At 41.4% G+C, this 16,204-nt stretch overlaps 1 protein-coding gene across 1 annotated transcript in view; it reads left to right on the forward strand.

Moving 5' to 3' along the window:
- Nucleotides 1-685: 685 nt before the first annotated feature.
- Nucleotides 686-16,204, forward strand: part of CHL1 (cell adhesion molecule L1 like) — a 53,614-nt gene continuing 38,095 nt past the window's right edge. The window contains exons 1-6 of the mRNA XM_068408348.1: nucleotides 686-776; nucleotides 2,762-2,867; nucleotides 4,470-4,660; nucleotides 11,953-12,075; nucleotides 13,175-13,345; nucleotides 15,282-15,329. Coding sequence (XP_068264449.1) covers nucleotides 686-776; nucleotides 2,762-2,867; nucleotides 4,470-4,660; nucleotides 11,953-12,075; nucleotides 13,175-13,345; nucleotides 15,282-15,329 — 730 coding nt within the window. The remainder of the gene's footprint in view (nucleotides 777-2,761; nucleotides 2,868-4,469; nucleotides 4,661-11,952; nucleotides 12,076-13,174; nucleotides 13,346-15,281; nucleotides 15,330-16,204) is intronic.

Raw genomic sequence — 16,204 nt, forward strand, 5'->3', positions numbered from 1 at the left:
CTCCCTTTGGCAGCCGCCTGACATTTTTGCCTTGTAATGCAGAACCTAAGGATGTATAATGGATTGTGTAAAACCTACGTACAGTAGTGCTGGGATTATGGAGGAAAAGCAAAGATTTCATGTTCTGGTCCTTATTAATGAACTAAACTAGATTGTGTCCTTTTTTATACATAAGCGAAAGATAAAAGCCATATGAGATTTATGAACACAGTCATTAGTGTGCCAAATTTCTCTCATTAGATCTGTTACATTACTTTCCAACTTACACAACTCTCATTAGAAGAATTTATGAACTGGAATGATTACAAATATACTGTATTTTAAACCATCCTGACTCAATTGCAAAACAAAAAATAATTATACTGTGCTATAATGGATTTGTACTTTTGTGCATGTGGGTTTTTTTGTTAGAAATTTAATAGAGGACCTTCCCGAAGCCAGGGGGTGGGGAGAGAGGAGAGGAAATTGCACCACTTAGTGCAATTTGCAATTTAGCTGCAAATCCCGAAGCATTCTTTAATTTAGTAACCTTGTTAGAACCAAGGCAATATTGCAAGCTAACATGGCTGTTTCTTCTCCTCGCTAGGCTTTCAGTTTCACATCCTCCCATCTGATTTGAAGTGACGGTGAGAGGAAGCATAAGGTGTCTCTCCTTCTGTTTGGACTCCTTGTTTACAGGAGAGTGATGGAGATGCTATTAAGCACAAAAGGGATCACCATATGCCTGTTTTTCTCTGTATTGAGTTTGGCAGCAGCTATGGAAATACCATTATCAGGTGAGTTGTAGCTATTTACTGAGCACTTCCCTGTTTTGTTTTCATATCTCTTCTTTTTTTTTTTTTTAAACCTTTCCCCAAAGCAAAAAATATTAAATCCTGCTTTTCAGTTGTTCCATTTTGAATTTAATTCTGCCAGAATGTGGCCTTTGGGAAATTGAGATGTGATAAAAATGTAAGCTACTTTGTTTGGGCCTGTTTAAATGTAGCAGTAAACTTGTCTAATAACATATATCTGGTGTTTGTGATCCAACACACTGCTTAGCTCCGAGGGTTTGGTTTTGTCCTTCACATAAATTCCTCATTTTGGCTCTGAATCTCCCTGAAGCTTGTTTGATGTACCTGTACTCTTACATACTTGTCTTGCAACCTGTCGTTTCAGTCTGAAAAAGGAGCAGGTGTATGTCTCGGGGCATACATTGGTCCCCAGAGAAGTATTTTCTACGCCTCGCATACCACCCTGGGGAGCACCTCCTGTAGCCCTCCCTGTGTGTGATGCATTCAAACTGCCTGTTTTACACGGTTGGTGTGGTTGCAGGACACGTGTAAAATATGGGATGGGGCTGAGAGGGGACGATCCAGTGAAAGCCAGTGGACCCTACTGCCTGGAGTCCAGCCCAGGCTCCCAAGCTTGGCATTTTTCAAACCAGGAAGATTACAAACTGCATTTTTGGGGTGGAAAAAAAAACCACAACAAAGCAAAACTCAACAATATTGGGTTTTGAATGAATTACGGTGTGGATAAATAAATAAATAAGCAAACCTAAGGAAAAAGAAATACAAGCTCTTCGCAGGGCTCTGGGAGCTGTAGCCTCAGAGGAGGACACGGGCCAGTTTCAGGGCGTCGTGTGGATGTGCCGTGAGCTGTTAACACTCTGGAGCCTGCCAATAGCCCTGGCTGCAAAGGAGAAGGCAATCAGGCAGGTTTATAGGGTATTTTTCTGAATCTATCTGAACTTGTTTATGTTCTACTTGGAAGTAGAAATTTTTTAGCGGAAGGTACCGCAGTGGCTCCTTATGCTTAAATAAAGCAAAAGTGGAGCTGTGGCTGTGAAGTGCAGGACAAACTGTCTGGGCATCCATTGCTTTTAAGTACCTACACGGGGGAACCATCTAGCCCTTAATTTGCTTTAATGAAGCATTTTATATTTTAATAAAAAGAAATTATGTCTGATCAGTGAAGCTAGTGGGCTTGGAAGCGTTCGGCTTTGAGACCACATGGTATGGCAAGACACCATGTTTCACTCCAGCTTTGAGCTTCCTGGACTTAAAGGAGAAACCAAAGAGCATGTTAATTTTCTTCCTGGCTGTTTATAACAATGTGATGATCCTATTATCCCCAGCTCCGCTGCGGGGAGCGTCCTCCCTCGTGCGGCTCTGTTACACAGGCATTCGCAACACTTTAATTCCCTTAGAAAAAAAAGAAGTTAGTGAAACATCGTTGCGTGACCGTGTGACTGGTAACGGCTCTTCCCCTGCTGTACCCTGGAGGGGGTATTAAGCCATCTTTGCAGTCCATGGGTTTCGTGGCAATTTTATCCAGGATAGAGACAGCAGTTTGCTACTTCATGGGTGTATCTGTGCCTGGATTAAAAAGCCAGTTATTGACTTCACCGCTGAATAAATTTACCAGCCCACACAACCATGCTTTGGCTTTAGCTTTAGCATGGCCCCAGCTCTCCTCTGCTCCGGATGGGTTGGTCATACATGGGAGCGTGCACAGGTGATGCCCGTGAGCAGCTGGCCGAACATAGCCAGAGCTGTCAAACCTTCCTCCGGCTGCTGAGGCCGTAGCAGTGCTCAGTTTTGGGAGCAGAGTACTGTCAATGCCGGGAAGATGATGGTGATCATCCTTTTTTTTTTAAGGCAGCCTCACTCTTTGCAGGAGTAAGGCAATCCTGACATTGTCCCTGTCGAAGGAAGGACCTGAGCAGAGCACAGTTTGGCTTGAATGACATTTTAACCTGGTACCTCTTTGTGTTCAGTTGCACAGCTTCCAACAATCACGGAGCAATCGCACACCCTGGTTGCCTACCCTTTTGATGAGGACTTCACAATTAAATGTGAAGCTAGAGGAAACCCCCAGCCCACGTGAGTACTGCTGTCACCTGGAGAAGCCAGCAGAAATGGAGTTTGCTTTTAGCCTTTGCCAAACATTGCTCTGGTTTTGAGGAGGGGAGGAATAGCTGATGTACCGTAACCTGCCCATCATCGTAAGGCGAGGTTAAGGTTTGGGTTTCCATTTAGGCCATTCACCTTTTGTTGCTTGATCACTTCCACTCATTCTGTGAATAGATACCAACATGCCTTTTTCTTGTTGGGAGATGTTCCTTTTCTCTATCATGTGCTAAGTTCACCACATGATTTAAAAGACCTTGTCTGGGCTGTGCTGCAAAAGATAGGAGGTGTGTAATGGTAATCAAAGGGTCCCAGCTGGTCTTCTGCCTTGTCCACAGCAACCCTAAAAATACCAAGCACATAAAACTGTGTATTCAGAGAACGCATTTGCATTTTATCAGATGCCGTGTCTGTACCTGACACCATCATGGCTCTGGTGATGTTACAAATATACACACAAGGAGTTATTCAAATAAATATCCAGAGATAAACTTTACAGATTTTACACCAATGTAAAAAGGAAAAAGATTTTTAAAGAAAATGTGATTAACAAAAGTGTAGTAATAACATAGTAAAAGCTCCTCCTGTGTCCTTTGCCACTGGATGGTATATGGGCTAGATTAATAGCCGGTGTGCATGTCATTTTTATTCTTTAATCCTTCCTTTTTTCTCTGCAACACAATTTAAACTTGCTTAAAAAAGGCAGTTATTTTTATATCAGGGTGGTTTGATAATTTTTAATTGGGCTCTGAATGGAGATTTGTAGTGTGATAACAAATTTGTTTCACTGTTTGTCAACGGATCAATGACAAGTTTTCTGGTGTATTTAAATGCACGCGCTGGAGCTGCTCAGGCAATAGGAACCTGTATTCCTCTCCATACAGTTGCAAGGCAGTTTGCCTCAGTGAAGTGCCAAAACATAAGTTTCTGTTAACATTAATTTATTCTCTTAAAACATTGCAAAACGTTGAAAAAGGTACATGTTCCACTAAATGCATGTTACACTGTAATTTCCAGCTGTCTTGCTTTTGAGTCAGTTTAGCCCAATTTCAAACCAAGACTTCTAGATACATAAACTATGACCGATACTTCGTCGCTCACCAAAATCACACTCCAGTAGCATCAGAACTACGAGTGATTCTATGCCAAGACCAGTAGAAACTCAGTTGAGTCATCTCGGTATCTCCTGCAGATGGTGAGAAGAGCTCTTGCCAGGCAAAAGTCCCAACTCCCCTACAGACACAGCTTTTTCGCACACCTCTGGTTCCTTTCACCGCATGGCTCTTGCTTTCACAGATGGTCTCCCTCTCATTTTTCGTCCTTGCCTTAAGCTTGGTATTCTTATTTTGTGTCAGTCGGTTATCCAAAAGTAAAGTGTTCGACAGGAGAGACATGCCCAATAGCTAACACAAGTTATAGTACCACAGTGGTCATTTTACCATCCAACTCTCTCCTCTTATATATTTTTCCTTTTGTTTTAATAGTGCATTATTGGACCCGTAGTTACCACTGGTTTTGTACATAGCGCTCTCTGTTCTGTGACCTGTCCTTTGTAACACTCGTATTATTTTCCAGCTTCAACTGGACTAAAGATGGAAAACCATTTGATTTATTCTCTGACCCGAGGATGGTTGCATCTAACAACTCCGGAACGTTTGTGATTCAAAACCGTGGAATCATCACCAATTTTCAAGGGAAATATCGTTGCTATGCATCCAACATGCTGGGAACTGCCATGTCAGAAGAAATGGAGCTAATTGTTCCAAGTAAGGGCTTTTACTTTGCTTTTGTTTTGTTTTTTAAGGTGAAAACTCTGTTTCCTTAAATTAAATGGGAAAGAACTAGTTACTAAGGTGGTGTATGGTAAAACATGCACCGTTACTCAGTGAATATTGGAAGGAAACAGTCTGTGTGCTCTCTGGAATTACTTCATTCCATTCCTGGTTTTGGGGACAGAAACCAAACCTGAATGCAGGATTTCAGACAGTACCACAGGACTATCAAGTCCTTACAGGTTTCCAAGTGCTGATACTGATACTTCTTACCAACTTTAATTAATACAAACACAACTGGGTAAATAATGTGTATGTTTTCTCGGATATATTAGTTTGGAAAGCATTTATTGTTTACTTTAGCTTTCTGATTATCGTCTGCCCCGCTTTGCCTCTAGAGGGTGGGTTGGGGGGAAATTAGTATAAACTTTTTAATAGCCATCTCAGGGCAGCTGAGTGTTCAATGACAGAAAATTATTATTTGCTTTGACTTGACTATTTAAATGCCTTTGTAAAGCACTTGCTTTGCCATAAAACCCCTAAGAATTCTTTTCCCATTTGTATTTGCTTAGAGCCACCGTTTGCTCCTGTGATGCTTCCTCTTCTAATACTTTTCTCTTTCTGTAAAGAAGAAAACATAAATATTGATGAGAGTTGTAGTCTGGTAAATTCTCTACCTAATCTAGGCAGAGACAATTTGTTTGAGAGCTGATGCCAACACATCGTGAAAATACAGAAGTGAAAATATTTGGAGAGAGAGAACAAATAGCAGAAGAAATGGCAGAGTAGCTCTCTTAACTGCCTTACAGTTATTGAAAGAAATTAGCTGTTCGTGCAAGATAGATATAACGGCATGGATCATGCAATAGTTTTAGAAATACATTAAAAATTTAAACTGTAGTGGGCAATAAAGGAATAGGAAATCATTGTCAGAGAAAACAAAATTGGTTTGAGTCAAATGACTTTGGGGAAGTGTTGTGAAAGACACTTAGTGAGTTTGGGGAAACTCCTGAGTTCAAGTTGAAGAATTTTATTTAATAGTGGAGAAATTTATTTGATAAAGAATTAGGAATCATGTGATGCTTTCACTTTCCAAACATTTACTGGAAAGCAAATGCTGTTAAGAGTCATAAGACTCTAATATCTCATCTTGGCAACTGTGACTGAGTGCCCAGAAATTGAGAGGACAATATGGTCTCCGTCTCAGAGCAAGGAACATGAACTCAGAAGCTGGGAGAAAGGATGGGAGAAATTGCAGCTTATTACTGCAAAATAGCAACCGATGCAAATGTTTGAAATCTCAAGGGGAAGTGATCCGGTCAGCTGTGAGTTCGTTAGTCTGATGTCAGCAGCGTTCAGGGTTTGGTATAAATACTTACAGGGGGAATATTAAAGACATGGAACTGAACGGAAAATGAGCTGAAAAATGTAGTTGTGGAAATTACTGATCTTAGAAATGTGTCCTTCCATCATTAGCACAGAGGAACGGCAGAGAAGGGAAATGGATGATTTTAAAGACCGGGGTAACAGAAGTGGAATGAAATTTACTGATACAAAGTTCAAGGTAATTATTAGGACCACATTGATACAACCAGCTTTGTACCAATACATTTAAGGACTTGCAGTTTGGATGTAAATAAATAAATAAATGGTACAGATAATACATTAGAGGGATTTACCCAACTCCCACACCTTCTAAGGCACATTTACTTTTATTCATACTCTTCTGTCATAAATTCTTTCATTTAATGGTGCAATGTAGATGCTGCAAATTAAATCAGGATTCAGGGAGTAATAGAAGACACCTTTGATTTTCTAAAGTGCTGGATAGTCTACAACTGTGCTCAAGTGAAAGAGCGCTGCTGGTGCCCAGATCCGCTGTAAATTAGGCAATCACTGACACAGAAGAGTTTGGGATAAATTACCTCTATTCACCCTCAAGTTTTGAAGCAGAGACTGGTACATGTGAGATCACTACATGCATTCATGATAATGATGCAGAGGTGGCAGTGCTTTGCCAGCTGTATTCAACTGAATGTAAGCTACTTGGCGAGTCGCTGTGCCAATGAAGTGAAGAAAAACCCAGCAAGTCAGACTGGGTCAGGTTTTTTCATAAATTAGACTTACACTGCAGGAGAATACTGGGTCTGTAAGGAAAGTAAAGTTGCTGCTGAAAAGGAGAACAAAAAACTGTTTACTCACAGTATTCATTCCAGGAAAGCAATAGAAATGTCTGCAGAAATGATCATTAAATGTCACCTACATAATGAAAATACCACACCTCCCCTATATATGATGACATTAAGGACAGTAGGGAAGAATGGGGTCTGAGGATCTCTGTATTTTTACATCCTTTACAAAGTGCAGATTGGTACAAGATACATGCAGAACGAAAATGAATTTAAATGGTGAGAACAGAGACCTCAGCTACCCTCCTCCTGTATTTAGGGAATCTGTTGCTTGACTTACTGAATAGGCCCAATGCCAGAGGAAGGAGAAGAAATACGGTTTAAACTTCTTTAATTAACTGTAGTGTAAAAGACTCTTCATGGCAGACTGCATTAAGATTTACGCTCAGTATTTCTAAAGCTGTTGCTCTGAAAGACCAAAGATCTGAACATGGAAACATAGCCTAAACATAAAATTGTCCAGTGGCAGGCTATGCTATGCAGATGTGAATATTGTGTAGTCATTAAAAGATTTTGAGCTGGTACTAAAATAGGAGTAACACTGCATAAACCTCTTTGTGAAGGCGTTCAGTGTAGCCTTTTTGGAAGAGAAAACCAAAGAGAGTAGTTCACTGAGACTTTGCAGGTGATGGGAATAAAACTTAAACCAGTGTCCTATACCTTTGACAACTTTTCTGGCTATCTAAATTATTGGGATCACTCTGACTGTTGCCAGCGACCATCGTTTTGGAAAGGGCAATAGAGAGAGATTTACATAGAAAAAAAAGCCTGTCACTGATTCCATCACAGAAGCTTCTTTGAGAGCAAGTGGACTGACAGCCATGGTCTAACTGACGGCCAAGCTTTCCTAACTTTTTCAATTTAATGCAACAATTAAAAAATCCATAAATAAGCAGGATCATATCTCATAAACAGTTCAAAGGCTGCATTGAAAATTATGGATTTAACTACTGCATATATTCCATGGATCAGAATAGCAATTGATGCGCTGAGATGCGCACTGGAAGCTGCCCAAGCTGTATTCGATACAACTCGTAGTCAGTGAGTGTGAGTCACGTTTATGATTCTTTAATATGTTGGGCTGTTCACTGCACAAGAGATAGATCTGTATAACAAATCAGTCAGCTACTAATTACTGTGTCTGAGGAGCTGGGAATTTCCAGGGTATAGAAACTGCTTGACTATTTCCAGTTTCCCTCACTCTTGCATCCTTTAAGGATTTCTTTGCATGGAAGAACTTAAGAATATCCATGATGGGTCAGGCTAAGCTTCCATTAACCCAGGATATCTCCAGTAGCATCCACAGAGAAGGTTATAAAACCAGACTTGGTGTATAGTGATGTTTTCCTGCAATAGTTTCCCAAAATATTTGCGAATTGCTGATTTACCATAATGAGTTGACTCCCATTTTACACCAACTACTGGCAGAAACCAGAGACAGGGGTCTCAAGGACTTCTACGGTTACCTGGGGAAACTCTTTTCCTTCAGTTCAATTTCTCAACACTCTACCCAGAAACGTGTAAAATATCAGATTGAATTCTCATATAAACTGGTATAAATTGCCATACTTGATACAGTTATAGCTGTGTGAAGTCACTGTAGTCAGCAGTAGGACAAAAATTAAGCTGTGGGACAATGTGTGCTCATAGGTACCTGCGTAAATCTGAAGCAACTCTGCTGGGGACTGGAGTACCCCAACTCTGGTTGCTGTTTTTCTGAATCTATACTGCTAAGCTCAAATTTAGATTTTATATTGCATGGTATTGGTCTCCGTCCTGTTTGCTTTTAGTTGAGATACTGCATTTTCTGAACAGGTATGAAGTGGGAGGGAGTGACCCAACCTCCTTTCTGAAATTTCTCTCAGCCAGCCTAATTTGCCAGTGGTATTTCAGCCTAATCTCAAGTACAGTTCGGTCATTAAACTTTGAGTCACCCCAGGGATTACGCAGAGCCTGGTTCCTTACACAAATGACTCTGGACACTGATAATGTTTCATTTCCATGGTTTGCACACTGTCAGAGCACCGGAATTCTGTTTTTTGAGTGCTGTGCAGCATTCACAGCACAGTCTTGTCAGGAAATAATATTTGGGCAGCAAAGCCTTTCCCAAGACTGTTTTGAGAGCTTTATGTGTCACGGTGGGCTTTTAGAAGATGTCTCCATAACAGAAGTCAGGTGTGCAGTTTTTCATCTTCCCTATGGCTGTTTCACACATGACACTTGATTGCTTGTGTCGTGAGAGCCATCCTGCTGGCACTTCAGGCCTTTCTCAGAGTCATTAAATAATCTTGTTCTCCCCTGTGTTACAGATATGTGAGAGGTAGAACTTGGAGCTATGCTGGGTTCTCTGTCCTCTCTCATTATATCTGTGCGTGGGGAATTGCATGAAAGATTGACATGACAGTTTTAAAGGTATCGCTGAGAAGAGATCCATCGGTTGTAAATTTTGCAGTGTCCATGTGCTGCATTGATAACTCCATACAGTATTAAACACTTTCATGACACAATTAATCTTGTATGATACTTGCGAGTTTAATTCAGCTGTGACAGTTTCTGTGATCAGCCACAAATCAGTAGTGATTGATTCAGGAATATCCACTAATTAAAACAGAGGAACACAGGAAAAAAAAAATATTGCCTACATATACATACTGAAGCCAAACGTGCAAGAGCCAAAGTCTAATGTGATATTAACTTCTTAGTTTTAATAAATCTCCTCATGCAGAATTCAGAAGCAGTTATTTTTCTAGTCTTTAAGACCAGTGGGACCCCAGCAAGAAAATACGTTTGTCAGAAGGTTTGGCTCAGGAATTTATCATGAAAGTTGGGTTTTCCTCTCTTGCAAAACTTCAAGGGTTCAAAACACTTGAAGTTATGCATTGAGGGGAAAAATCAAAGTTTTCCATGTTCTTCGCAATGAACAAAGTGAAACAAAACAGCGTGGAAGAATCCAGAAGCTCCGACTGCCTGTAGTTCAAGTACTTGTTAAAGATGGAGGACACTGGGGTTCAAGTGACTGCTTCCCCCATTGGGGACCAAGGGCAGACATCTGGGCCATGCATTGGGGATGAATGCCTGCACTGCCAGCTAATGACACCAAGACCATGATTTTTCACTGTCTTCTGGTGGGACTTACTATGTTTTTGTATAATTCTGTAATTACTGGCTACTGAAATTGACTGAGAATTTGACTGCCTACAGAAATTGACTGCCAGTGGTTATGGCACCCAACTGGGATACTGGAGACTCAGATTTAGTCGTGCCAAATGAGGCAGAAAATGGGTTTGAACAAGAGTTTCCAATGTCTTAGATGAGTGATGTCACTATTAGTCTATTTGCTGGTCTCTTTGGTTTAGACAGAAACCCCTTATCCTTCACCTGAGTGATGTGCTTTTGGGAATAAGTAAGCTTTAGATCAACAAATTGGCTTTTTCCTACTGGAAAGTGTTCTACCTCTCCAGCAGTCAGCAGATGTATTTTCTAGTCTTGAAGACTATAGGTTATTGGAAGAACTGGACTTGAATATATAGTTCCCTTTGTTATCTGAAGTTTCACCGACAGAGTGGGTAATGCTCATTAACTCCATTTTGCCTCTCCTAAGAATTCATAATGTATTAATAATGCTCCTGGAGATAAAATCTATGCACAATCTGCATTCAGGCAATCAGCATTATAGTGGTTGCTTCTTTTTATGTTTACTTATCCTACAACGTATGAAGTCTCCTCAGAGGCCTGGCCCTGCATTTCTCACCTCTCCTTCGGGTCGGCTCCTGTGCTGTGACACTGCAGCCATGCTGCGGAGCTGCTGGGCCACTGGTGTTTCGAATTGTTTATTCGCTATCAGAGTTCCCTGTTATGACTTGATGGCAATATTTGCTGTGCCAGTTGATCCTGCACAGCCGGGGTGCTCTCATCCCTTTGCTGTTTAAGTGCTGTTAATTTTGCTGTTTTAATGCAGTTGCCTGAACTGAAGCTTTCGCTAGTTTGAACTTGCCTGAAATGAAAGCAGAAGACAGCGTCTGCCCTGAAACTGTCTTAGCTAAATTCGTTTAAGGAGTGGTTACATTTTGCAGGCTAATTTCTTTGCGATAATCTCTGAGCTGCAGCCTCCCAGCGCTTGGTTTGGTGTGGGCTCCAGCCCAGCTCAGCTTCCCCTCTTCTTGGATGTGCTCCAGTTGCATTTTGGGCTGCCGAGACTGGCCAGGTTGCCCAGGTTTGCCAAGCATGGTTCAGGCTTTGAACAGTTTGCTGGCATCAGTGCTGATGCTCTGGGTGATTAAACAAGTCCTTGGTCCATTAGTTATTTAACCTATATTTTAAACCCAAATAGTGCAGCCGGTGTACACCACGGTGTGTTCTTTTCTGCAAACCATCCCCATCCCGAAGGACAAGCTTGCTGAGAAACTGCAGGTCTGCACAGCAGAGGTTTTACAGCCAAGGGGCTGAGGAGGCAATATAGTCTTTAAATCAGACTTCTGCGTCATCTGGTTCTGGAGATGGATAAGAATTGGCACAACTCCAGGCACAAGGCAGAACAGCTGCCTGATGTCTCTCCTCGCCTGCATTGACTTGCAGTGGCTTCTTGGGAACCACTCTTTAGCCAAGACTTCCCAGAACATACCACGCTGCCAGACTGGTGTCTGATCTCCCGGGAGCAGCCTGGGACCCGTCAGTGCCAGCCCTCTATGCCGATCTCAGCCTCAGGCTGCAGTTCTGCGTGGCTTTGAGTTATCCCTTCCAGACAGTACCAACAGAGGAGCTGTAGAATAAGTCTGAAAAATAAATGCATCAAAATAAAGCCTAAGCAAAGCTCACGGACTTCACAGACAAGTGTTAAGCATCACCATTTGGTTGCCTGGCTCTCAGTGCTACAGTCTGTGCACTTTATGAATGAAGAATGCTAGCAGAGATTTCCTACTCTTAGTAAAACGCACCGGTACTCTGTATCACTTTGTAAATAATAGTAGTAACTGAAGGCAGAGAATGCAAAGGATGATGTCAAGGTAAGTATTTTATTAAGATCTGTATTAAGTGGGAAGCAAAGGGCAAAATGTCAAAAGGTAGCAATAAAAGAGGAACTTCTTTGCTTTTGTACAGGTGTACCAAAATTCCCAAAAGAAAAAATTGAGCCACTTGATGTGGAACATGGCGATTCTGTGGTTTTGCACTGTAACCCCCCAAAAGGCATCCCGCCTTTGCATATCTACTGGATGAATATTGGTAAGTAAACAATTTTTACACAATTCATGTGAGGAGACTCAAAACATCTGTCTTCCAGGGTGGTTTCATTACAGATTCATAATTGATGGGATTAGTAATTGTGCAAGTGCTTCAGAAACAGATCTGGATATTGAAAAACAAAATTGAAAAATGGAGAATGGAGATATGTTTTTACACAACACAAAGTTAAATTGTGGAGTGCATTGACACAACATATTATTAAACACGAGGTATCAGGAAGCTTGCCTATCAGTAATTGAGTCTACCAGTAATAAGGACTACTGCATTTACAGGAGAGAGGATAAAATGTATTAATATATAATTTCTATCATTGCTGTTTTCCTCTTTTCGTAAAGTAATGGTTGATTTATGATACCAAGGAAAAAAAATCTGTCAGGTATGTATGAATAGTTCCTTGTGTGTTTCTGTCACGTTGTTCTTCAGCATTTGTGTTCTGCAGGAATTTCTGGCTCTTGGGAAGCAAAGTGCCTCTGTGACATGAAGGGTTTGTGTCTGATGCTGCCCAAGTACTTGCAGAGACAGGGGGCCAGATTAAACCTCTGATCTTATAAGGCAGCCTCTCTACTCCTGGCATATATATTTAGCACAGACCTTGCATTTGGCTGGATCAACAACGAGACAGTACAGCAACCTGAGTTCATGCTAACACTCCCCCGCTGTAATCTGGGGTTATAGAAGAGCAAAGTGCTTGGGAGACTGGCAGTGGGGGACATCTGTAAATGGTGACCTCCAGATCATCGCTACAGGCCTTTGTGTCAGGGAGAGGTGCTGGAAGCTTCCTTTGACATGAGCAGGAAATTTGTATTGCATATTTTTTATTATCAATTTTTCATTATCAATTATTTTTCGTATATTTTATATAGAAATATGTTATTATATATAAAATATTTATTATCATTTATCAATAGTATGTTCAATATTGGTAAATAACCCATTGGTTATGCTGAGCCTTCTGCCTCTTTGGCATCGAAGTTACATTCTGTATCTGAAAGCAAGCAAATGACAGGAGAGCATGAGCAGTTATATTGGTGAAACAGCTCAGTATCATTACCATATCATAATTATTTTTTCTTGCTAGATTTGCAGCACATTCCGCAAGATGAAAGGGTCTTCATGAGCCTTAAGGGAGATCTCTACTTCGCAAATGTGGAAGAAAATGACAGTCGAAGTGATTATTGTTGCTTTGCAGCATTTCCAAGACTGAGGACGATTGTACAGAAAATGCCAATGACGCTGAAGGTTTCCCGTTGTAAGTCTGTGGATGAGCAGTGTCTTGTTTTGTATTGTTTTTTCTTTTTAACTCTCCAGGCATCAGCGAATGCAGATGTGTGCCCTGTGTCTCTGATGCGATTCTCTCTGAAGAAAATGCACGTTACTGTGCTTGTTCCTGCATTATTAACCTTACTCTAAGGGCTAAATTCAACTGATAAAAGCTTTTTGCAGCTGTTGGGCCCCAAAAGTGCCCCCTTCTTTCTCGTGTTATGCCCCCAGTGAAAGCTAATGACGGCATTAGGGCAATCTGCTTCTCTTGCAGTCCAGTGGGTCACTGATGGATGGGTCTTCACTTGGTCTCGGGGACTTTGTGGCCATCTCCTCCCTGGGTGCAGGCCTGGCTTGGTTGGGGTGCAGCAATGGGCTTGGGGAGGATGGTGCTTTCCAGGTCTTTGCAGGCTGCCTTGAGCATCAGTGGTGACACATGAGGCATTTTCCATTTCCTTAATGAAATGTTGAGAAGGGAGCTTAAGAAAAGACTGGACATAGCCTAGTTGACATGGTGGTGTCAGGGCAATGGTTGGACTCGATGATCCCAGAGGTCTCTTCCAACCTGTGATTCTGTGAAATTTTATTTATTTACTTATTTTAACATCTCCGTATTCCTGTAGGCTTCGAGGGTCTTATACAAAAGATGGTTTCAGGTACTGCCCCTGCATCTGAGTCTCACTGGGGCGAGTTGGGTTTGCTGTCCCATTGTCATACGTGTGCATGTGTTCAGTGTCCACCCACCCACCGCAGTGTCAAACCGCTAATTCAAGCTGCGTAAAGCCACTGAATACAAGGGGTGTGCAGGTATCAGTGATAGAAACAGAGGAAAAGAATACAAATAGCTGAGGAAAAAAAAAAAGCAGCAGCCTTCTAGGGCACGCGCTCATCTGTGTTAAATCAGCAAAGCCCAACAGAAGCCGGGGGAACTAAGGCAGCTTATCCCAGCTGGAGATCCATCCCGCTTTGCTTGAATCTCTTTTGGCTGTAATAGTTTCTGGTATCACTTGTACCACTCGCTGAGGCTGCCTGTGCCCTTAATATCAGTCGTCTGTTTCACTAATGCTTCTGACCTTTTGGGCTTATGCAGCCCAGAAAGCCAAGGAGATTTTTCTTCATGAAGGAAAGCCTAATATTTAATATATGATTTTGAGAGTTTTCTTGTTGGGATAAAAAGATAAAGGATTAGTAGTGGGTTTGTATATCTTAATACTTGCTTAAACCATATCTTGGGATAATAATTGGGAGAAAAATATCCAAATGAAATGTTGCTCTCTGTAGCTTTTCTAATGGGTCCGGTCGCACACACGTGGACGCACAGATTACAGAAATATGAGCTGGGGTTTGATTGTGGGGCCGCTGGTAGCCCTGGCAGTGGCCCAGCACAACACTTCAGGGCACGCACCTTGCCATCGAAGCCACGAGACTGCGTGCAGGCAAAAGAGTGAGGCGCGTACGTGAAGGTTTTTGTAAACTCAACTTGAGACTGCCCTCTCCTCTCCGTGCCAAGTCCCTGTTGAGGGACTGTATTAAAAAAAAAAAAAAAAAAAGAAAAAAAAAAAGAAAAAAACATAGAAAAATGTAGGCAATAAGAAAAAAGAGCCTGGATAAATTTTATAAAATCTCTTTATAGTGGATACTTAGGGCTTAGAGATTTTTTTATTATATAGGTAGCTAGGATGGAACGATGATTACATCCCTCGTCAACTATTTTGCAGAGTAATGCGTATCTTTGAAGAATTTTCTTTGTATTTTCATAAATTTGTTGGTCATCTGTTGCTTTATATATTTTTTTCTTTGTTTCTTTCTTTCTTTTACGGCAGAAATTGGGGGGACATGCTTTTGTTTTGGTTGATTTATTGTTTCTTTTGATTCCATATCAACTGTGCATGTCTGTGTTTGGTTGTCACTTTTATTTATTTCAGTTAAGCATGCTAATGATTCGGGCTCACCTAACGCTGCAGTTGCTAAGGGTGAGTTGAATGCATCTGTTATTTAGCCTTTAAACTGAGAATCTACCAGCTGAGATGAAATGTAAGCTGCTGCTCAAGAAAAAAAAAAAATCACAAAAGCCTTTTTATTGCGATGGGATGGATTTAAGTGGTCCATGGAGTACAATTTGCTCATCTTCTACTTTTTGACAGGAATCTGAAGGGTTTTTAACAAGGAGGTAGTTTTCTTACTCAAGAAAGGAACATTCACATTTCATGGTGTGATGTAAGTAAGGAGGCTGATGTCCTGGGTTTCTGGTGTTACCAGTTCAGAGCAGGAGCCAGAGCTGGATGCTCCAAATCTCCCTGGGGCAGTTAAGAAGATGCTGGCGTTAGGTACTCATGGTTTGAAACTGAATTCATGTCTAAAGGGTCACCCTGGGGAGCTTTAGGTGCTCTGTATGAATTGTCCCCGTCTACAACGACAGCTCACGGTAGATGGGAGGTGGTTCTCGTTGGCTGTACGTTGCTCTGTCTGACACTCACCCCAGGTAAGCACTACAGCGAAGCGCTTCTCATCCTGGGGATTCACATCTTCCCTTGCTTTGTGTTCCCTCTTTGTGGAGCGATATCCTGGAAATATTCTGCTGAGGTTTATGCGGGCAATGCGGATAAGTCAGAAGGCAGCTAGTGGCTACTCCTGCAATTCTCCACCTGGTTAATTTTGTTTAAAATATGTAAAAATAAGAGTCTCAGTTTTTGCATGTGGCTCTTGAGTGATTTATTTGGTGAAATCACTTCTGAGAGCCTCTATTTTTTTGAGATGTCCAGTTTGAAACTCCTGAAAGACCTTGTTCTGCTGGATGAGCACTGAAGTTTTTGAAAAGTGGGTTCTCGAGTGCTTTGGGGTGGATAAC

This window comes from Nyctibius grandis, chromosome 10 (assembly GCF_013368605.1).
Source record: "Nyctibius grandis isolate bNycGra1 chromosome 10, bNycGra1.pri, whole genome shotgun sequence".
Taxonomy (NCBI): domain Eukaryota; kingdom Metazoa; phylum Chordata; class Aves; order Nyctibiiformes; family Nyctibiidae; genus Nyctibius; species Nyctibius grandis.